The sequence below is a fragment of the Anomaloglossus baeobatrachus genome, chromosome 4 (genome assembly GCF_048569485.1).
Source record: "Anomaloglossus baeobatrachus isolate aAnoBae1 chromosome 4, aAnoBae1.hap1, whole genome shotgun sequence".
Taxonomy (NCBI): Eukaryota; Metazoa; Chordata; class Amphibia; order Anura; family Aromobatidae; genus Anomaloglossus; species Anomaloglossus baeobatrachus.
Window position 1 is genome coordinate 527,417,261 of NC_134356.1, and position 24,315 is coordinate 527,441,575.

Consider the following 24,315-nt stretch of genomic DNA (forward strand, 5'->3'; position numbering starts at 1 on the left):
ATCTCTGTAGTAAGCTCGGTTCTGCACCCATATCTCTGTAGTAAGCTCAGTTCTGCTCCCATATTTCTGTAGTAAGCTTGGTTCTACTCTCATATCTCTGTAGTAAGCTCGGTTCTGCACCCATATCTCTGTAGTAAGCTCAGTTCTGCTCCCATATCTCTGTAGTAAGCTTGGTTCTGTTCTCATATCTCTGTAGTAAGCTCGGTTCTGCTCCCAAATCTCTGTAGTAAGCTTGGTTCTGCTCTCATATCTCTGTAGTAAGGTCGGTTCTGTTCTGATATCTCTGTAGTAAGTTCGGTTCTGCTCCTATATCTCTGTAGTAAGCTCGGTTCTGCTCCCATATCTCTGTAGTAAGCTCAGTTCTGCTCCTATATCTTTGTAGTAAGGTCAGTTCTGCTGCCATATCTCTATAGTAAGCTCAGTTCTGCTCCTGTATCTCTGTAGTAAGCCCGGTTTTGTTCCCATATCTCTATAGTAAGCTCGGTTCTGTTCCCATATCGCTGTAATAAGCTCCTTGCAGTTCCCATATCTCTGTAGTCATCTTGGTTCTGTTGCAGTATCTATGTAAGCAGCAAGCGTGGTTCTGTTCCCATATATATGTACCAGCCTGTTCATAAAGTCTGTTACTGCTGCTTTAATGCAGTGGCCAGAGATAAACAGACCAAAGGTGGGCCGCCGCAACTTGAGGGCCACTGCCTTATGATTGCCCCCCAGGCTAAAATGTGCCAGCCAGCCCCTGTAATATATATATATATAGTGTGTGTGTGTGTGTGTGTGGTGCTGATATAAAGCAGACATGAGGTAAATGTTATTTATTAACCATTTTGTCTGATGTGGCTATGTGAATTAAAGAGATAATCATTCAAAGTTTGATTCTTTTTTTTTTTAGAAATTTTTGTCAAATTTCTGATTGTTTTATAAATAAGCACAAAACATATCAAGCTAAATTTACCATTATCATAGAATATAATGTGTCCCCCAAAAAAATCTAAAAAACCCCACTGGGATATGTTGAAACATTGTGTATTAATTGCCACAATACTGACAAATGCTAACAGTCAGCAGGTTTGAGCTTTTGGTTGCATGATTGAGAATCGCATTTTATGTGCCCCTTATGCTGGATAACAAGCACTGAGGGGATGGAGTGGTCCTGAGGGGGATGGTGGTGTACAGTCCTTGCATGTTCAGCATCAAGGGAGCTTTGCGCTGAATGCATCTAAACCCCTCTTCTCTGACTGATGGTCCTAGGAGTCTTTTGATTGAAAGCTCAAGCCATGCAGAGAGCCCTGACCATTTGTTATTACAATGCTGGGGCATTAAAAGGTGGATATCTGAACAGTGACCAACCAACCACCAACTGCATGACCAGGATCACAAGTTTATTTACCTCGTGTTCATATGATGCGATTGTGATGTGTGGGTGGGACTGCAACAAGTCCATTTATGGATGAGCTCCAAATGTTATAACATGTCATGAAGGTTTAATTTATGAATACAGGATCAATGAACATATTTCTTACATTGTTCGAAAAAGCCCCAATGAGATTTAATAAACGTACGGTCCTTAAAATTCACACTTTAATAGGGTAAAAGGTTTTTTGGCAATGTTAACCTCTGAATGTGGAAGTGAGTGGTGCCTGCTAAATCCTCTAAGGCCATGTGCGCACTAGAAAGTGACTTTTTCTCAAGGAAAATCCGGACCCTCTGAAAGAATCCCACACCTGCGGTAAAAAAATGCACCAAAACTGCAACGAAATCCGCATGCGATTTTGCCGCGGTTTGGTGCGGATTTCCCGCGGTTTTTCCCTGCAGATTTTTACCATTATCTATGGCAAAAACCGCAGGTACCTGCGGAAAAGAAGTGACATGCACATTAATTCCGCAGCAGAAAATCCGTAAGTAAATCCGCAGGTATAAAAAAACGCAGTGTACGTACAGAATTTTTTTATACCCATAGGTTTTGCTGGTGAATGACTGCAGAAATGTTAGACACATTTTCTGCAGAAAATCTGCGGCAAATCCGCGGTAAAATCGAAAGTAAATCCGCAGCGTGCGCACATAGCCTAAACGAGGTATTTCAAATGCTGTGCTTAAAAAAACAGGTAACTTTGCAATTTACCTTTTACTAAAAATACATTTTTAATTCTATACGTTATTGCTCATTGCCTACGTTACTGGCCGCCTCTGCATTGTATGGGAGTGACCGGTTTCCTGGGCATGTGATTGTGAGCTGGCCCGCTTCAGTAAGGCTACTTTCACACATCAGTTTTCTGCATTCAGGCACAATCCTTTTTTTTCCTGATCCAAAGGATCCGGCAAAAAAATGTAAAACCGTATCCACCGGATCCGGTTTTTAACGGATGTTATGCCGGATGCGTACAAAACCGGATCCGGTGGATACGGTTTGCATCCGTTTTTGCATCCGGTTTGTCCGTTTTTTTGAAAGATCAGCTTTTTTAATTAATTTGGTGCATGCGCAGTTTACAAAAACGGATCCGGTAGCCGCATCCATTTTTTACCGCATTGCGCCCGGCGTCCATAGGCTTTCATTGTAAAACACGCCGTATTGCGCCGGATCCGGCGCGATGCGGTTTTTTTTCCCGACAAAAAAACGTTGCAAGACACGTTGCCTCCGGCCGCTGCTTTGATTAATTTTGCCGCATCCGGAAAAAAACGGATGCAATGTAAAGCCATCAGGTATAATCCGGTAACAATGCAAATCTATGGAGATAAAACGGATGCGGTACCGGATCCGTTTAACCCGTTTTTTTCCGGATTGTACCTGATGGAAAAAAACTGATGTGTGAAAGTAGCCTAAACAGCTGACAAGCACATGCTGCTTCCCGTCTGAAGGTGAAGAGGCAAAGGCACCTCTGCACTCAGCAAGAGAACGAACACCGCTTGGACCAGTGTCTCGACCATGCTCTGAATTGTCACTCAGATAGGAGTCTCCACCTGGCAAGCAGCGAGCCGGGAGGCAGAGGAGCGGAGCACGCTGACTTAAGCTGGGTTTACACACTGCAACATCTCAAACGACATCGCTGTAACGTCACCGGTTTGGTGACGCAATAGCGATGTTGTTTGCGATGTTGCAGTGTGTGAATCCTATCAGCGACCCGGCCCCTGCTGTGAAGTTGTAATCGTTACAAATCGTTCAGGACCATTCCTAGGTCCTTTGTTTCCCGCTGTGCAGCATGAAGTTTCAGTGTGTGAAGCCTTTTCAGCGACTTTGTTAGCAACTTCCCTTTCAAAAGGCTGCTTATCAACGTCCCCAACAACCAGCTAGGTCGCTCTGCAGGTCCGGATCGCTGTTGAGTTGTCGGCCAGGTTTGCCTGTTTGAACGCTCACCAGAGACTTAGTAGAGACTTAGGGAGGTCGCTATTGCGTCACCAAACCGGTGACGTTACAGCGATGTCCTTTGCGATGTTGCAGTGTGTAAACCCAGCTTTACACACAGCAATACTTTACATGTCCCAAGGCTCTTGATAAGAGAACATACAGTTATACTGATTTGCTGAGAACGCAGAGACAATTTAGCATTCCACAAAATGAACACAAAGTAACTTTTTATTTTTAAAGTGATTGCACACATACACAGACAACAAATGCTGATACATACATCTCTACATTTGCAAATGACCGAATTCTAATTTACAAAAAGGTAATTTTAAAATCAACCATTTCTAGCGATTCCTATACAATCACAGGATAATGACACATCTAGTCCATCCCTGGTATCCAGATGAATAAATAAATACAAAATATATATTTTTTCCTTTTTTTTTGGTTCACAATAAGTTGATATGAAATATTGCATACATACAAAACACTGTACAGTACTTTTACATCTATCTCCGAAAAAGGACCAGCTATTTCGGTGTATGGAAAACAGAGACGAGACGAAGTTGTATCATAAAACACTGAGATTGTGTACCAGAAAATACCGTGTTACTGATCCTTGTGCACTGCGGGTTGTCTAGAAAGTCTACTAGCAAAGCCTGTTTGGGCAACTGAAGATGTCCACGTCAACCTTTACTACATCTATTGTGGAGAGTGACTAGGGCAATTTCAAGTGGTTTTAAAACTAGAAAGCAAAATTACCTAATAGTGCAAAGCAAAAACAGAAAATGCCATAGTCCCTTAATTATGAGCAAAATAGTGACTCTACAAAATGCCAAACGAATGGTATAATTCTTCAGGACAACACTGAGTAAACAACGATATACTAACAAAACATGACTATAATTAAACTGTTAGGAATGCTGCAATGCTGTCTGCTGATATGTTACTCATCTGATGGCCCCTCCATGTAAGACCCCTATACACAGAATAAAGCCGACTGAACTGCCTATATCAACAGGACTGGCTGATATGTACGGGGGCCTCCCAACCATCCTCAAACACATTGGGCCCAATTCCTTTACTCTGGGATGCCTGGCTGTGGATGACTCCCCTCTCTCCAAACAAAAGCCATGCTCATCACTTTATTTAGATTATACCTCAATGTAAACTGGTGTTTAAAATATTCCACCCAATAAGTATCATACCATCAAGCTGTCAATCACATAACTGAACCGGTATGGTTTCACCTTTGCACGGAGGTTAATTTAGTAATACTGTATGACTCAATTGTGCAAAAATGTTCTAATGCCACAGCAAGCAATCACCAAGTACAATGCGTATTGCACCGTCAAGCCATACAAGAAAAATACCATAGCCTTATAATATCAGAAATATTAAGGACATAACCTTTATACTGGAGCTTCTATAGGACACCTATCATAAGATCTAGTCATCGATAGAATCCACCGATTCCTTTTGTCAGTACCCTTCACTTGCTGGTATTATCCGATTGTCTATACACTCGCTCTAGGCTATTTCGCTTCTATATCTCTGGCTTATATTACGGTTATTTCCTTTACAAAGCTACATCTCCAAAGGCAAAATGTAAATGTTCAACTTAACAAGAAGCTTCAGAAGACTTGAAGAAGTCCTGTTGTCGATGCACGCTATAGAAATGAAGGATGAAATCCACCTGCGGTATGTTATACTAGAGGAAAGGGTCCACCTGTATCAACAGGACATACGGGGGCAGCTCAGCGTCAATATACTCTTGTGCCTTCTAAGTGAAAAAGCCTGCATTCACTAGACTGTCATTACACCTTGATGTAGAACGTTCTTTTGGCAGACAAGTGATGAAAGTAGAGAATTCAGGTGTTACAATTACAATATGGAGTATTCTGACAAATCTGTTTGATGCAAACAATCAATTTAAACCTGAAAAACTCTATAGACATTAAAAAAAATAATAATCTGTGAATGAATATGGTGCAACTGTGCCAACCGGGCAGCGTGGTGAGAAGACAACTGGGTTATATAGGAGAAAGAGTCACATGTGCTAGCGGCAAGTTCAGCCCAATGCTCGTAATGCACGGAGCACACAGGAGACTGGCATGGTGGCACGGGAAGCCCTGGGCACAAGATTTACAATACCCCGGTGTATAACACAAGCACACTCTGTGCAGGGTCATTGGGAGGAAAGTTGGGCATTGCTGATGTTCCAATGTCTGCAATCCTTCCCTGCCTGGAAATAACAGTGGTAAAACTTCATCCATTCAGCTTCATAATTTCATCTTTCTCTCCACTGGAAAAGGGACAACTTGGTAAATCTTTGCAGCCTCTGAGTTGGTGACCAGCTTGGTCCATATGGGTTGGAAATTTCCTTTATAGCCAACGAAAGCTAGCTTATCTGCAGACAACACAGGGAAAGATGGAAATGTCAGGAAACAAGGTTTAATTGAAACAAAAATATTTTTTTTCATGAACAGAAAGTCTGCGTTCCCATAAGGGGACTAGTAATTTGTCTGTTGCACTACATTGTGGGCCATTTGTGCCGATGTAAAACACCTGCAGTGTCCTGAAAGTATCATGATATATATCATATACTTATAGGAGCTCATTCATCAACATGACAGCATTTATTATTTACATTTTATTTAATTCTAGGGAGGACATTATTTCCAGCTCCCTTGGTAAACCATGACAATCCCTCCTGCTGTAAACAGAGGTAATCCAAGCATGGAGATTATCCACGGGAGACCTATAATCCCAGTGATCCCCTGTTATGTGCATTAGCTGTTGGTGCTATGAGACATTCGTATAAGCTATAGTCTATTGTAGGGCTGCAGGAAAGCCCCAGTGAATGTACATGTTTTCTACAGCAGCGAGTTGACTAATCACAATATATAAAGGACCTCACTAGGCAGAATGTATACACTGGGTTATGCCTAATGCAGGGACCTAGAGGTGGTGCCTGAAATATGGAGTCAAAGAAAACCAAAGAGACTAATCCTCCCCATAACCCCATCTATCAATTTTTCCTGCTTTGCTCCATTGATTCCATCTTTTAATATTTTATCCAGTGCTTCATTGTCACTGAAAAGTACAATGTATCAATAAATCGCTTCCTCGTCACACAGTATACAGCCAGATACTTCACTGGTGGTCACTCTTTGATGAGGACGTTTACCTTGGAGTCCATTTTATTTGGTCTTAAAAAGAACGCGATCGACCTCCGAAAACTGTTTACATAATTATGTTGCTTTCTGAAAAATAATGTCATCCACCCTTGTACTTTATGGTGGTACAAAAAGAAACCTTCACAGCGCTGTCACCTCTTCATAAGGAACGCAGCAGCCAAAGAGTATGCTTAAGGTATATACTTTTATGTACTTAAACGCTTAACAAAGGTAACGTGTCTCAAGGTGTAATGCCTCTTCATCAGACCAAATAAATCTGGTCTCATGACAAGACATTACAACCCAAAATGTTTTACCTTTGTAAATCCTATAAGTAACTAAACATATATAACTGAGGCCTTGGTTCCACTTGTGTTTTGCACAGAGTGCAATTGGATAAAACATTGGATTGCACTCGCACCAGTGCAAAGCTATGTGGCAGTGTCCATCTGTGATTGATTTCTCATGCCATAATAGCATGAGAAATAAATCTCAGCATGCTGCAATTGTCTGCGAGTCTCAGCTCATGCACCCCCATACAAGTCTATGGGAGCGTGCGAAAAAAATGGAATTGCACTTGCATATAATCCGACCGCAGTGCAATATATGCAGAGACAGGCCGGAGAGGAGATGGAAAGAAAGTGTTCCCTCCCTCTTCTCCGCAGCTGTGATCTGATCGCAAGATCAGATCACAGTCGCATGACCCTCGGCTGACGCTTGCAGCAGAGGGTCATTAGCATATCGCTTCCAATGCTCTTGCATCAGAAGCTCTACGCAAGTGGAACCAAGACCTTAAGCATACTCTTTGGCTGATGCATTCCTTATGAAGAGGTGGCAGCACTGTGAAGGTGTCTTCTCATACCACTCTGTTGTCTTCTTCTGGCGATCATCTGGAGGCCTCACCAGTCCGACCCATCTTCTCCCTGATTGGGTTATAGGCGCATGCTACTAAGAAAAGGAGCCTCTCCCTTTTAGGAACCCTCCGTTCTGCTACTTATCATTCTTTGTCTTTCTCATTTGTTGTTATGTGTTTGGACACTTTTACTTATGAAATCTGTTCATCCCTGACTGGAAAATCAGTGCTTTAAAGCAAAGCTTATATGTTCTGGGAAAGTAAAATAATTTCTCAAGCTTCTGCCTCCTGGCTCTATTTCTCACCCAGCTCCATCTTTCTCTGCTATGCAATTAAGCCAGTGAGCTGTCAATCAAGCAGAAGAAAGTGGAGCTGGGTAGGACTACGGCCAGGAAGGCAGAGGCTTGGGAAATGCTTTTACACTCCCAGAGCACATAAGCCTCATTTACTTATGAATCCAAACCACAATTTATTCATTCCGGAAGCAACAGATTTGGTCATTAAAGGTGTGGATGGCATTATCTTTTAGAGAGCAACATGACTATATAAACACTTTTGGGGGTGGATCGTGCTGACAGATTCCCTTTAAAACAGATCTATCACCTTCTTTGAAAATCAATGTCAGAAAGAAAATCCTTTCTGAACATCTACCTTCATCAGTGCTCACCTAACCTGATTGACAGATCCGCAGTGTCCCTCCTCTTACTAATCTCTGAGTATACAGTAAACTGCTACTGGATTGTACAGCCATTCTGACACTGATTTTCAAAGTAACTATATCAGACTCAGTAGGTCTAAGAGATATATTTCATAATTAATGTTTTTGTATTGTGAAATCTGCTGACAGTTTTTCTCTATGATGTATAAATACTTGACTGTGCCTCACCTTTTAGTTTTAGGCCTGCATCAGCTCCAAGTTTTCCCAGGACCTTGATCCATGGTCCTTTGTAGTAAAGTCTTCCTTTTGATACGATGACTACAATAGAGCTGTAATACAAAACTCATTGTTAGCTAACATCTTTCTAAACTGTATACAGGGGAAAACTATAGAGGTGCAGAGGACACAGCTGCTGTAGAGTCTAAGGGTGGGGAATGTTTGCTTGGTAATATACAGGGGTTGGTCAAAATAATGGAAACACCTGGAAACATCAACAAAAGTTAGTTTAATATGGTTTAGGTCCACCTTTTGCGGCGATTACAGCCTCAATTCTACAAGGTATGGATTCATACAAGGTGTGAATTGTTTCCAAAGGAATTTTAGCCCATTCTGCAGTTAAAACACCCTCCAGTTCTTTGAGCGATGATGGTGGCGGAAATCGACGTCTAACTTGAATCTCTAAAATCGACCATAAATGCTCAATAATGTTGGTGTGGGGATTGTGGGGGCCAGATGAGATGCTCAACTTCATTAGAATGTTCCTCGTGCCATGCTTTAACGATTCTAGCTGTATGAATTGGTGCATTATCATCCTGACAGATGGCGTTCCCCTCCAGGAACAATGCTTGAACCATGGGATGCACTTGGTCGCCCAAAATGCCTAAATAATCTCGGCTGTTAATTCTTCCATGAAGGGATATCATTGGCCCGGTGGATCTCCATGAAATAGCACCCCAGATCATCACAGAACCTCCGCCATGTTTTACGGTTGGGAGAAGGCAGTCTGGATGGAATGCTTCTTTCGTCTGTCTCCAAACGTACACTCAGCAAGAGGTCGGAAATAGGGTAAATGATGATTTATCTGAGAATATCACATGTTTTCACTGCTCAAAAGACCAATTCTGGAGGTTTCTACACCACTCTAAACGCTTGGACACATTTGTCATTGAGAGCAGTGGTTTTCTAATTGCAGCTCTTCCGTGGAATCCAAATTTGTGCAGCTCCCGACAAACAGTTTTCATGGAAACTGGGTTCTGTAGGTGTTCATTGAGCTCAGCAGTGATATTCGGAGCCGTGCTCTTGCTCTCTCACAATTCGCTTTAAAGTCTGACGGTCTCTCTCAGCCAACTTCGACTTTCAGCCGGACATGTGCTTTGCTGCGGATGTTTTCCTTTTCTTTCAAAGGCAGTCATTACTTTGGAGACAGTACCTCTTGACACGCCAAGCATTCGGGCACTTTCTGTTACACTAGCGCCTGCCATAAGAGCACCAACAATTTGGCCTCTTTGAAAATCCGAGAGGTCTGCCATTGGTATCAGGTTCTCATCAATGTTCTTAGTTTTCAGCAAAAGAAACAGTTAATTTACATACACATATCACATAACACAAATAATCAACTACAAAACATTAACATATATCACGGTTTGTATGTTTATAATATGATTGAAGATTATGATGCCAAAACATTAGGTGTTTCCATTATTTTGTCCAACTCCTGTAGGTGGATTGGCTCAAAATCAGACGTGTCTCTGTGATTTTCTTTGGGCCCCTCAGTCTGCAAAAAGACAGAGATATGTGAACAGTCCCAAAGACTATAATAAGTACAAGTACATCCGGGAAAACAGCAGATCACACTATGGGGCTTGCTCATAGATCAGTTTTTCTCGTTTTTCTCACACAGATATTGTACAATGAGAATCCTACTCACTTGTCTTTGATGTTGGTCACATAGTTATCAAACTGAGCTGGGATTCCTTGTAGTATGGATGTTTTGAAGCTAGCACTATCAACAATTTTTCCTTGACTTCCATCAATCACAACCACTTGTATCCCATCATCTGGCATGAAGAACTTTTTGTTATCCACCTATAATAAAGATTTTCATGACTTTCATATATAACATCAGTGCACGTTTTCCTGCTGATTGTCCCATTAGCACAATATGTATACATAGACTTCAATAGAGAAGTCTTCCACTCCCAGTCCAAGTCTATTGTGTAATGTACTAGAAAGGCTATCTACTTGTTTGATATGTTGTTGGAGGTTTCGGGTGTGTATGCATTATTATTGGTCTTCTCTGTAGGGACTTTTGTGCTTACTACAAACTGCTGCTTTCATTTCAGCGCTGTCACAACAGTGCAGATAGTAATAGAGCAATCATTCTGCACTTACACCACCCTGATAACGTAAAATAGTGCTCAAATGTAATTTATTACATATTAACAATAGAGAAAGACCAGCGACATATCATTGGTGCAACCTGTGCAGCTGCACAGTGGTCCAAGGCCAATTTCTACCTCCAAAGCAGGTGACATTGTGCATTTTAATGAGCTATTAGACTGAAAAGGGCCCATATACTGTTTTTGCACATGGGCCCTTTTCTGTCTGTGTTCGCCAGTGCTGGAGAAACATGTACAGGAGCTGTGTATTACTAAAGACCCTCATACATAATAGACTACTGTTGGTCAAACTTGCTGAAAACGACTAGTTAGGACAACAATCTAATTTTTATGAAGTCAGCAGCCAACTGATGGTCGGGGAGATGTTGATTGGGGATATCCAATTTTAAATGCCAATTGCATTGTTACCCAGGGATAAGTTGTTGACCAACATGTCAGCTGGTGGCGTTCTAAGAGAACACAGGAGGAATCGTTCGGCCAAAGAGTGGGAGAGTCAGCTGAGACTGCTACCAACAAAAGGATCGACCGAAGCATCTAATGTGTATGGTGGCTTTAAAAGGCTGACGCTAGGGAGATGACTGACTCTGCCAATGGTGGACACAGACAGAAGAGGTTCCCATGTGCAAGAGTAACATATGGAATGGTGGAGAGAGGTTGAACTTGATGAACATGGGTCTTTATTCAACCTTTTTAACTATATAACTCAATATGACCAGTCAGTCCAGTAGCTCATCATAATGCAAAATTCCATCTGCTTTGGAGGTAGAAATGGGCCCAATTACCTCTTGGGCCCCTGTACAGCTGCACAGAATGCACCAATGAGATGTCCGCCCCTTGACTCTGCTACATTTAGACTGTGGACTGTTTTAGGATATCGCTATGATTTATAACTTGACACCTAAGTATCCCAAACTTGAAACCTGAAACCCTTGTCATGGCATGTTGTCCCACACTATGAGCAGAGGGTTTTATCATTTTAATGTTTAACGCAGCGTAATTGGGTAAGATAGATTTTAGAGCAATGGTGCGGAAATTACTTACCTCAATGTATGCAAAGTCATCTTTCAGATGGTAATATCTGGTGTTGTAAGACTCCACTTTGATCTCTAACAAATGATCCTTTGTCTTCTCCTGGAAGATAAGTACATTATGTTAGTACAAAAAACTACCATTTTATAACATACAGAACAAGTGGTCCTCAGCTAAAAAAAAACAACAAAAAAAACCAATGATATTTTCTGACTTGTTTAAGAAATACATAATTAAAATCAGCAGCAAATGCTGTGAGACAAAACAAAGAACGAAAACAGAGCTCACTTCTTCCTGCCAGTTGCAAGGTGCAGAGTGCAGACACCTTGGATGTCCGCATGGTCTTGATTTACAAACCAGAAGCACAGAGGTGGCCTCAGGGGTAACATGCCCTACTATTGGCATCTTGGCTCTGCACCGAGAGGTGATGCCAGGAGAACATGTTCACCACGACCACTGACTACTGCTATCATGTGCTAACAGTTTGTCATCAAAGACCTGAAATCCCAACACAGTCTGTGTTGAATGAGCAGGGCCCAGAAGAGGCAAGTACAGTTTATTTTTTTTGTTTTACAGCATTTGTTACGGTTTTAATTTTTTTTATGGGATAACTTCTTTAATGGTATGGCAGTAGATCTTTTCTAAAAAAGATAAAATCTAGGATCTTTCTACTGTGATGTCACCAGTATGTTCCCAGTACTTTTATTTTTGGCATACGGTGTGTAAAATCTAAAGCAAATTAAGGCAATGTAACCATTTTAGAATTAATGCTCACATATTACACAGACCTGTAATACACCACCCATACAAATCTATGAATCCATATAGTACCTCCATTCTTTGAATTGCATAAAACTGAGGTTTTTTCACAGATGCAAGAATGAGTGAGAAAATAAATGTGACATGTTCTATGATGTGCTGTGATGTGTAGGCATAATAATGTGCTGTTCAACTAACCCATAGGGATCGTGTACTACCATTCAGTCTCCTTACACAGAGCATCTCCTTACGCATGAGCCTTGTATAGGGTTGTGTAAGATCAAATTAATAAGCAGTAAAACCAACTGGTCGATCAGAGTGGCATTAGATGGATTTTGGATAGGGTTTTGTAAGATGAGCACTTTATAACTCATTTCATATATTCTTAATTGCCTGAAGTTCGGCTGATCTACATTATGTTAACTATTTGTTTCAACAGATCTTTGGGATTGGGCTGGTGGAATAAGCAGAGTTAGATCCCATTACTGCTGGTTTGAATACACCAGTAGAACGCTATAATATATAATAATATTTATTCACTTATATAGCGCCATTAATTCCATAGCGCTTTACACACATCAGCATAACTGTCGATATGTTGATCGTTTGCATTCTATTTTCCCTTGAGAAAAAACTTTGACAGTGAGGGCAGTGAGGGAGTGGAACAGGCTACCACGGGAGGTGGTGAGCTCTCCATCAATGGAAATCTTCAAGCGGAAACTGGATAAACATATAGCTGGGATGATTTAGGAAAGCCTGCACTTGCAGGGGGTTGGACCCGATGGCCCTTGAGGTCCCTTCCAACTCTACCATTCTATGATTCTATGAAAAAGGGTGGTGAGTGACGCATTTCTGCAGAACACTTTTCCATAATGGTCTAAAAGGTGTAATACAGTGGACAGTGATTTTCTGAATTATTGTCCTCTTGGGTTTTGAGGACTGGTCCTATTAGATTACTGCAGATTGTTTTATGGCATTGTACGGATTGGAGCAGTACCGCAAAACCATTCTTGTTAACCACACACGATTGTGGTGATGTATCTTGAAAAAAAAAAAATCAGACCCTTTTTTCGAATCTCATAAACTTCTTCAACCCAGTATAAATTTGCTAATGCAATGTTCAAATGAACACATTGGAGGGAGCCATCCTGCTTATTGGCATCTCCTAACACTAAAGAGAACATTTCTGATAATAACATCTCACGGGAAAGATATTTACGCAATTCCCTAATATCCCACAGTTTACATTTCTACCAAACATGAGCATAGTTTATGTCATATATAATATATTACAACATTGGTTAGGAACTTTTTTTTCCCAGTACACAAAGTTTAACTTTTATGATTTTTGAAAATTCCCCTTCAGACAATATTATATCACCACAAAGCACAGAGCACATTAAGTAAAGATTGCACCCCGCCTGTCATAAAACATAACCATAGCGATTTACCACATCGTTCCCGTTCAGTTTCTTTGGCAGAGGCACGTCCACTATGGGTATTTGGGAATATTTTGGGTAGGCTGAAGCCTGGCAGTTACTGACACCGGAACCTTTGGGGATGTCAGCTTTGATTTTTATTCTCTCGCATCCTTTTACTGAACAAAATGCGAATTTGTCTTTTTCATTTTGAGCTTTTAGCATTAAAAACAGCAACCTGGAAGAAAGCAGTATACATGTAAAAATATGTCCATGGCTTTCTGTTGTGATTCGAGGCACAAAATTGTGAAAATGGATCATACATAGAATATTTGGTTAATTACAAATATACAAACAAAAAATTACATTTTACAAAATTTGGTTGTATTACAATATTGATGAAAGTGAACTTTGCTGTGATTATATTAGCAGGTAGGAGGCCCAACACATAATGAATACATCAAACACGTGGTATGTCCATGGTGGGTGACGTCAAAGCTGAAGTAGCCAGAAAACGGAGAAAAAATTTCAACTCATCCAATCCAGGATAGATAAAAAACTATTTTATTACAAAAACATGTTTAAAAAATATTCTATATTACTGTGACTAAACTTACTTATGCTATAAACGCGTTGGGTTCCTGACTTTTTTTTAAACATGTTTTTGTAAAAAAATTTTTTTTTTATCTATCCCGGATTGGTTGTGCCAAAATTTTTCCTCCGCTTTGGGATTATATTAGCATTTTCATCAAACATTTGGTTGGACCTTTCGGCAAAGTGTATACCAATCTAGTAGACTTGTAGGTAACTACAAAAATTAATGTACTGGATATAACTTTAAGAAGGACATTACATGACAATTTTCCTTGTAACTTTTTGTCAGATATAGATAAAAGAACAAAGATCACATACCCTGACTCCTCATCCCAATAATAGTAACCCCTGCCAGGGTATGCCTGGTGCACTTTGTCCATTTGGAACGTGCGCACAAAGGTTCCCGTCTTGAATGTTTGCTTTGCGAGCCGATTGTGAATGTCTGAGAGGATGGAAAATGTTGTCCCTTTAGGATAACAAAATCCTACTTGAATCCAGTCATTCCTAAAATAGGAGAATCATGTGTTACCACGAGTAATAAGAACCTAACATCAAATTTCCTAAAGAATCAAGTGGCCAAAAAAAATATTACGTTTCGAGATGGCTATTTTTTTCCTGGCTTGAAAGCTCGTTGCACGAAATTCAAGAAAAACACTTCAATTAACTCAAGGAAACCATTTTATAGTGTCGGGAATACAAATAATAACACCATAAAGAGCATTTCAGGTTAGATATTTTATCTTTCTAGTTTTGCCTTATGAATTGCATCCGAAATGTTAAACCATTCACCTCAGTAGTGATTAATACCCTGTTGGCAAAGGACTCTTATTTGGAGACTAATGTTCTCAGGAGGACACTAAACTGAGTAATATATTCATAATAATGCATGAGGGAAATGTTCATGCTACTTAAAACATGTCTTGTTATTCATGAACTTTGCGTGCCTTTCTTGTTACTTATGACAACTTTAAACAGATGTGGCAATACATGTTACTTCTCGGCTATTTTAGATGATGAAGTGCGAAAACCACTTCAGTTTAGTGAGAATAATGCACATACAGGCATGACCTACTTTTGGAAGTTAATAAGCCAAAGAGTCAGCTCCTCGGGGGCGGTCTTATCCCAGTGCACGGTGTAACCTTTCTGCAGAGTGATGACAGGCTGATACTGCTGATAATGATGGCCTTTTCCAAGTGCTCCTTCTAAGTGCAGTGGATGTTCGGGATACTCATCCTTAAAGATTATCATACTTGCATCAGCTGGTCGTCGGGCTTGGACATAAATCTACAAGGTTGGCGTCAAAAAGATTATATTTAGACAGCATTTTATGATATAATATCAAGCATACTAATAATGTCAAACATATTGGTACAGATTATATTCTTTAGTGTTAAAATGTCTGTACAGACAGCAAAGTACCTGTGCATAATTTCCACTGCAGATCGCCCCCTTCCAATCTGGAACATCTAAACAATCAGGATGTCTCAATAACCAGTTGTCTTCCTTCACCAAAAATGCTCCTGGATATTCTGACACCGAGCCATCTATATCATGAAAAACTGTGGTCTTATCTCCATCCATTTCCATTTGACTAAACCATGGTCCGGGCTCTCCAAAGAAAACACGGGAGGCAATCTGAAATAACAGTAAGAGTTTTATGTATTAATAGTCAAACAATAAAATGTTAAATGTGTGTATGACTTCGATGACAAGGAAGAAACCGCAACTGAACACATTTATTTCACTTTTAAATTACTCAAAAATCATTACTGGGTAACACAATAGTAATTCTATAGGATGGAGCTGAGGAGCAGGCTTTGACCAATCACATTCACAATTGGTTAGCACGGAACGTGACAGACCAATCAGTTGTCAGTATGTAGATGGTATTTAATTATGTGTTCTTGGAGGGTTGTACAATGGTGGAACCACAGGAAACCATCTAATTAATACAGAAGAACAACATTCAGGAGGATCAAAATATGAAGAAAATACAGTACATGTAGTGCAAATAATATAATCATAATAATAATAAGTTTATTTCTATAGCGCCAACATATTCCGCAGCGCTTTACAATTAAGAGGGGACATGTACAGACAATATGAGACAATACAAAATAACAAAATTAAGATACCAGGAGGAGTGTGGGCCCTGCTCGTAAGCTTACAGTCTATGAGGGAATAGGGGAGGCACAAAAGGTGAATGGGGGCGAGAAAAGCTGTCATATATGGTCCAGCCATCGATTTAATAGGGTATTCAAAAGCAGCTGCATGAACCCGTCGGTGAGAATTTATACAGGTACAGGGGACGAGAACTGAAAGTAAATTTTTTGAAGGGCAGAAAGGGACTAGATTAGGTCAGGGCAGTGAGGTGATAGACTAGTCTAAAGAAATGCGTTTGTAGGGCCCACTTAAAGGCGTGGATGTTGGGAATTAATCTGATTTCTCTTGGTAGTTTGTTCCAGAGCATAGGCGCAGCTCGTGAGAAATCTTGAAGACGGGAGTGGGAGGTTTGAATTGTTGAGGATGTCAGTCTTAAGTCATTAGCAGAACGGAGGGCACAGGTAGGGTGATGGACAGAGATGAGGGAGGAGATGTAGGCTGGTGCGGAACCGTGGAGAGCTTTGTAAGTGAGAGTGATAAGTTTATATTGGATTCTGTAACGGATGGGCAACCAGTGCAATGACTGGCACAGAGCAGAGGCATCAGTGAAGCGGTTGCAGAGGAAAATGATCCTGGCTGCGGCATTCAGAATGGATTGGAGAGGGGAGAGTTTAGTAACAGGGACACCAATTAGTAAAGAGTTACAATAATCCAGGCGAGAATGAATGAGAGCGACAGTAAGAGTTTTTGCAGAGTCAACAGTAAGAAAAGGTCGAATTCTTGAGATGTTTTTGAGGTGGAAGTGACAAGAACGAGCAAGTGAACGAATATGGGGAGTGAAGGAAAGATCGGAGTCGAATATAACCCCAAGACAGTGGGCGTGCTGCTGGGGCGTAATGGTAGAGCCACACAGAAATGGTAATATTGGATTTCAGAAGGTTAGGAGAGGGAGGAAACAGGAGAAGTTCAATTTTTGACAGGTTCAGTTTTAGATAGAGGGAGGACATGATGTTGGAGACAGCGGACAGACAATCGGTAGTATTTTGTAATAGTGCAGGGGTGATGTCAGGAGATGTGTACATCCCTAAATGAGAGGAGCAAAAACATGGACTTAGATCCTTTTGATGATAGATACCTCTAAAAGCACATCTGATTACTGATCTAGTCAGGCAAGTCATCATATTTTCAGGAAAATATTTCAACCTAGTATACTGGAAGTGATATATGTGGGAACCATGAATCATGCTAGCTGATCTACCCGATTGTATGGTGCCTCATAAACATGGATTAATAGAGATAACCAAATGACATCAGTGATTTGTACAGATATCAGAGCTGTATTATGTGCATGAGTCAGGCAGAAATGCTTGCTGGTATTTTATGTTGGGAACAATCCAGTATTATCCTTCATTACATACTGACTTCAGCAAATAACTGTAATGATGGATCTGTACAGGAGGCACACCGACACTGTCAATGCATTGAAAGCTCTTTTACACACAGTCTTGCCCTTACTATAGTTTACTATTTACACTGTATGTCATCTGTTTCTCACTGGTAGTTTAGTCATCTGTATTTTTCTTATTTTTGGCAATATTTATTCAACCAATCAGATAAGACACAACTATAGGGGGAGGGAGAGAGCAGTATTCTGAACCAATGATGATAAAGGGGTGTGTCTTCGACTACTCTAGACTCTCTCTATGCACAGCAAATGAGCTTTAGTCACAAATCACAACTCTAATAGCGCCAACTTAAAAGGCAACACAAAAAGGGAGATATCAAGAAAAATAAATAGCAGATAATCATCCACTATAGGTATATATTTCAGGTCATGGCTGGAAAGTCACTTTAAGGTTTACACGTATCTAGAATGTGGGGACTATTCCTAGTACCCTTTCAGTTTAAGACCTTGATGATGGTTTATTAAAGAGAACTTGTCACCATGAAAATGCAGTCCAATCTGCAGGCACCATGTTATAGAGCGAGGGGGTGGGGAGAGGGAATAGACTGATATATAGTTTTGTGAGAAAAGATACAGCATAACTTGTGTTTTCATCATTTAAATCTGCTTTTTCTGGGATTTTCAGTCCTACCAGTGACTGAAAGCCTTCCTTGTAGAAGTGTGCATATAAACGTTTAAATGATAACGACACAGTTTAATGTTTTCTCAAAAAAATGTATATCAATACGCTCTATAAAATGGTGCCTGCAGATTGGACTGCATTTTCATAGTGACAATTTCCCTTTAATGTGACAATATATGTAGAATTTAGACTGGAGTGCCTGAACTCACAAAAGCCTCCTTCATTGATTTTGCCTGTACAGCAATATTCCCATTAAGTTCCCATTGTGTGGGGAACCACAAGACAACCTTGTTAATTGAAATGTTGCTGTGTTGCAATGATTTATTTAGCAGATGTATTATGGATTGTTGGGATTGAAGGTCAGACACTCACTGATCCCCTTATTATAGCATATCCTATAGTGATATAACATTAAAGGCGTTGTTCACTATTATACTGATGACCTACCCTGCTTGTCTTACAAATGACATCCTCATCGATCAGCAGATATTGCCTCTGTCAGCAGCCGGCTGTAGACATAGTATGGACCAATGATAGCAAAGCTCCATACCTAATTATGGACCACTGCTGGTACTGCAGATCAGCTTCTATTGAAGAGAATAGGAGTTGATCCATAGTACCGAGCAGCAGCCACTAAACCAGGGGTCTCAAAATTGAGGCTCCAATGAGGCTGCTTTATGTAGCCTGCATGCACCATAGACCCCTTGTACAATTGCGGCCTTGACATTGCACGCACATTTATTTGAAATGTATTGCCATAAAATAGACCAGCTATCTGCACCACAATGCCAGCTGCTGGCCAATCAGAGGCCAGCAGCTGAGGTCGCCTTGCCGACGCATGGCAGTGATGTTATACGCTGCCGCACTGGCATGCTGACATCGGCTGCTGGCCTCTAATTGTCAAAGGGTTTATGGTGCTTGCGGGCTGCATGTGCAGAAATGAGGATGCCGAGGCAATGGAGAACAGGAGAGAAGAATCTTTTTTTTATGTGTATGTGAAGAATGGCAAATTAGGGGACATTGCTACATGAAACGAGTCAATACTACAACATGGGGACCAGGATGGCCACATTACTACAAGGGAACCAGGATGAGGCATTACTATACTATGTGGACAAGGATGAGGACATTACTACAAGGATTGGCACACTACTACAAGATGAGGATAAGGATGATAATACTACAGAATATTACTAAAGATATTACTACAAGGGAGCCAGGATGAGGATATTACAACAAGCAGGGGACCAGGATGGGGCTATTACTACAAAAAGAGGAAAAGGATGGAGCATTACTAGAAGATGAGGACCAGGATGGGCACATTACAACAAGGGGACCAGGAAGGGGCATTACTGCACTATGTAGAGAAGAATAAGGCACTAGGCCAAGAGAACCAGGATGGGGTATAACTACACTATGAGGGCAAGGATGGGGATATTACTACAAGAAGGGAACAAGAATGGGAGACATTACTACAAGATGAGGACCAGGATGGGAGATATTACTACAAGGGGACCAGGATGAGGATATTAAAACAAGAAGGGGATGAAAATGGAGCATTACAACAGGGTGGGGACAAGGATGGGAACATTACTACAACATGGGGACGAAGACGGCCACATTCTACAAGGGGATCAGGATGGAGCAATACTACAAGATAGGGGCCTAGATGAGGACACTGCTAAAAGATAGGGATAGACTCCCTTATTGTCTTTCAAAATTTACCCCGTTGTGGGAGGATCCAAATTTTATTCAAGGGTCTCAAAACAAATTATTTCAAGGATGGAAGCAGAGGGGGATACGAAGGTTGGGTGATTTACTGAAAACAGAGGAGGGGAGAGTTCTGAGCTGGGCGGAGGTATCGGAAAAATTTAACATGGAAAATCACCATTACCTACAATATTTACAAATAACAACACATTACACATCAGTGGTAAAAGAGGTCGGGAAGGCTGAGAAGAAGGGGAGTTTTGATGTATTGATTGGTCAGGGAGCGGGACATGAATCCCTTTCGATCATATACTAACGATTGAGAGATCAAGTACAGGGCCCCTGGAAAGAGCAAATATTTAAAACCTGGGAGACGGCTCTGGGCGATCCGGACATCTATGATAAAATTCTAAGGGGGTTGGAATCTGTTAAGAAAGTAATGATAAATGAACAATGGAGGGAGATGCAATTTAAGCTAGTACACAACGCAACATATGCCTTTAATATACCACATAGCAGCTCACCAGTGCATTTCTTGGACCATTGCCCTAAATGTGGACTCCATAAAGCAAAACTGTTTCACTGCATATGGGAATGCCCACGAGTGCGGGGGGTATGGGAGGAAGCGGTGCCGTACATATTGAGGATTTGGAAAGTAGTTATACCCGTCACCCCTCAAGCCTGTTTGTTTCACTGTATAGAAGCCCCTACAGAAACTGACAGAGCAAGTGCTCACATTCCAGGTGTAATACACGTAGTATTGCTTGTAGTCAAGAAATGCCTACTTAGGAATTGGCTGATAAGACAGACACCGAGAAATACAGAAATAGTTGATACCCTAAAAACAATAATGATGTACGACAAACTGGATTCGGAGAAACATAAGGAGAAGTCCACTAAAAGATTCTTCAAAAAGTGGAGAACATTTATTGAGCAAAGCTTCACACAAACGGAAATCACCCAGTTAATTAAAGCATTTGAACACACGTCTTGGTATTGTGTGGAAGACATTGCAGGGACATTGAAGATAGGGAGCATCCAAAGGACCAACTGAAGGGAACAAATAGGTTAGGTTGTTAAGTCAGAGTCAATTATTGTTAAGATAATTCTATGGAGATGAAATTGTTGTGACAATGAAAAAGAAAATGATGTAACAGAAGCATTGTACGATCCGGAGAAATTTTATGGAATGTAACAACATGTTCTCTTGTTGATGATATGTGCTTGCTGACATCAAATAAAATATGTTTAAAAAAAAAAAAGATAGGGATCATCACTAAAAGAAGGGGGCCAGGATGGGCACATTACTACAAGAAGACCAGAATGAGACATTACTACACTATCGAACAAAGATGGTGACATTTCTACAAGATGGGGACATTACTACAAGATGGGGACCTAAATTATGGTATCAGTAAACATGTAATTTTGTCCTGCAAAGAATGCAGCCCCCTAAATTATTTTTTTCTGTTTGTGACCCATATATCCAGTACTCACGTTTGTTGCCAGCAGTTTTGACAGTAATGTTGAGTTATTGAGTTTTTTTAGAGGACTGTTAGTTATGCAAGCTGTACACTGACTATGTTACACTGTATGAAAGTGTCATATCTTCAGTGTTGTCCCATGGAAAGATATAATAAAATATTTATGAAATTGTGATATACTGTACATCCAGCTGCCATTGGAGGTGATATCAGATAGTTGAAGTGATGCTAAATGCCAATGTCTTATCTCAAAGATAGATCAATAAGTTCAATAAATATGTATTGGACAAACCCTTTCATATAACTAATGTTTAGAAGTTGGAGCTTTGTAAATTTTGCATCTGATATCAGAACTATTATACTATATAGCTATAATGTAAGTTACATATTAAGAGTTACATAATAAAATGAATATGCGGGGGTGAAACACATCTGCACATGTTGGCTGATAAGTATCAAACAATCATTACGATAAATAGATTATACAGATACAGTAGAAGATGGAATTCAGTGGCAATGTCTATGACTTCTTGGCATGTCATCAGACAGACAACGCTTGTGTAATATCATTCAGACTTGGCCTGAGGATCTGGCTGCAATACTAGTCTCCCTATCTGATAATTACTTCTCTTCCACTGGAACGATCAGTCACAAATGTGACAGATTGCTTCATAAGTGAAAAATCTGAGCTGTAAGAAAATAACAGTAGGGCATAGGTTACAGTGACGTTTCTGACAACCATCGTCTGAGGCCTGGCGTTGGCAAAGAAAGGTTGACGGAAACATATGCCACCCAAAAATCATTTGTCCGTTCCTAGTCTAAATGCTGACATTCATTATTACATCTATAGGTGAATGGAGTAGGCTATAAAAAGACAATAGGAGTCTTTGAAGCTTTTCGGGAGCTGGGGACCTTGTGAAGAACATCTTCAAGGCCATCAGCTGAATATCGGATATTCATGCATCAGCATTTTTTAGAAGCACTCACCGGCACTTGCTCAAATGTAATTTTAGTCACATTGTTGTTTGGGCAGCTTTGCCAGGAATTATTTAGACGGAAGCCAATGGCACTGGTGTGGCGTCCATCCAAGGAGATATAGTTGCGAAAGGTACAATTTTCTACATTGACTGGTCCATCATAAATCTGTATGCCACGCACTGGAAAGTTCCTAAAATTAGATAAGTTTGCATGGACTGTTACAGTTTTGTACTACAGCTTATAAAATAAAGAAAAAAGTAAATATTTCAGCACATACACTCCTTTCGGTAGTGTCCTCCCATTGTGATCAAGTCCTCCAGGGCCCCACACATTGTTGTCTTCCATTTCTGTTCCCACATTGTTACTTTCTCCAACAAATATGCTGTTTTTCACTTCTTGCTTGGATCCATCATCATCTGGGAAGGTCCCTCCACTACGAAAAGAAATTGGCGTTAGAGAGGTGTTTGTAAGGGCTTCCATCTGTTATACACAGTTCAATCCTTTTAAAATGAAAGGTTCAGCGCCTTTTTAATGACCCTACTTTGTTTGCTCTTCTTGCTGATTTAATTGCCCTATATTGTATACACTTACAAGATCTCTGCTGTCAGTGAATGAAAATGTTCTTGTTTATATTAAGATACTGCACACGAGTCCTTATGTCCAGATAACTAAAGTTGGCCACACTGGAGGCAAGTACTGGCCAAATGTGTCATTGGCAAACATTATCTTTCCCGACTCCCACATACATAAGGGATTGGCTTGGTCAAGAGTCTATGCAGTTTCAACTGGAAGAGGAGAAAGCCACTGCCGTACAAAACTGGCAGTGGCTTACGTCCCCTGAAAGCAAAGGGACCTGACATCGAAATTCCAACTGCCCAATCATTCAATTCCTTGCCATCACCTTGTCCCCAAAACACATCAGATAGTTGCCTAGTACTGCCAAATTGGCCATCTTTAATCTAAAGTATATGGAGGCCTTTTAGTGTAACCCTCATTTTACATTTTTATTTCATACATCTATAGTACACATGAAAATAAGTAACTGTCATATTTCATCAGACAAATCTGCTTCTTTCTCTGCTAGAATTGATTGGTCATTATCAAAATTCTCAATTCTGAGGTGAAATCTATATTCAGTGAAGACTTTCCCATTACTGAGAGCGCAGCTGTTACTGATGAGATTCTATGTCGATAGAAGAGGGAAGAGCTAGAGGCAGAGGGAAGAGCTAGAGGCAGAGAGAGGAGCTAGAGACACAGAGAGTAGCTAGAGGCAGAGAGAGGAGCTAGAGGCAGAGGGAAGAGCTAGAGGCAGAGGGAAGAGCTAGAGGCAGAGGGAAGAGCTAGAGGCAGAGAGAGGAGCTAGAGACACAGAGAGTAGCTAGAGGCAGAGAGAGGAGCTAGAGGCAGAGGGAAGAGCTAGAGGCAGAGGGAAGAGCTAGAGGCAGAGGGAAGAGCTAGAGGCAGAGAGAGGAGCTAGAGACACAGAGAGTAGCTAGAGGCAGAGAGAGGAGCTAGAGGCAGAGGGAAGAGCTAGAGGCAGAGGGAAGAGCTAGAGGCAGAGGGAAGAGCTAGAGGCAGAGAGAGGAGCTAGAGGCAGAGGGAAGAGCTAGAGGCAGAGAGAGGAGCTAGAGACAGAGAGAGGAGCTAGAGGCAGAGAGAGGAGCTAGAAACAGAGAGAGGAGCTAGAGACAGAGAGAGGAGCTAGAGGCAGAGAGAGGAGCTAG

The 24,315-nt window shown here is 40.8% G+C and overlaps 1 protein-coding gene across 3 annotated transcripts in view; it reads right to left on the bottom strand.

Moving 5' to 3' along the window:
* Positions 1 to 3,550: 3,550 nt before the first annotated feature.
* The window catches only part of CEMIP (cell migration inducing hyaluronidase 1), a 166,975-nt gene continuing 146,210 nt past the window's right edge, over positions 3,551 to 24,315 (bottom strand). For all 3 annotated transcript variants that reach the window (XM_075345921.1, XM_075345919.1, XM_075345920.1), the window contains 10 exons: positions 22,869 to 23,024; positions 22,601 to 22,781; positions 15,649 to 15,864; positions 15,302 to 15,513; positions 14,548 to 14,733; positions 13,669 to 13,873; positions 11,471 to 11,560; positions 9,958 to 10,115; positions 8,259 to 8,359; positions 3,551 to 5,750 (listed from right to left, as the gene is read on the bottom strand). In XM_075345921.1, the coding sequence (XP_075202036.1) occupies positions 5,623 to 5,750; positions 8,259 to 8,359; positions 9,958 to 10,115; positions 11,471 to 11,560; positions 13,669 to 13,873; positions 14,548 to 14,733; positions 15,302 to 15,513; positions 15,649 to 15,864; positions 22,601 to 22,781; positions 22,869 to 23,024 (1,633 nt within the window). In that variant the 3' untranslated portion in view covers positions 3,551 to 5,622. The remainder of the gene's footprint in view (positions 5,751 to 8,258; positions 8,360 to 9,957; positions 10,116 to 11,470; positions 11,561 to 13,668; positions 13,874 to 14,547; positions 14,734 to 15,301; positions 15,514 to 15,648; positions 15,865 to 22,600; positions 22,782 to 22,868; positions 23,025 to 24,315) is intronic.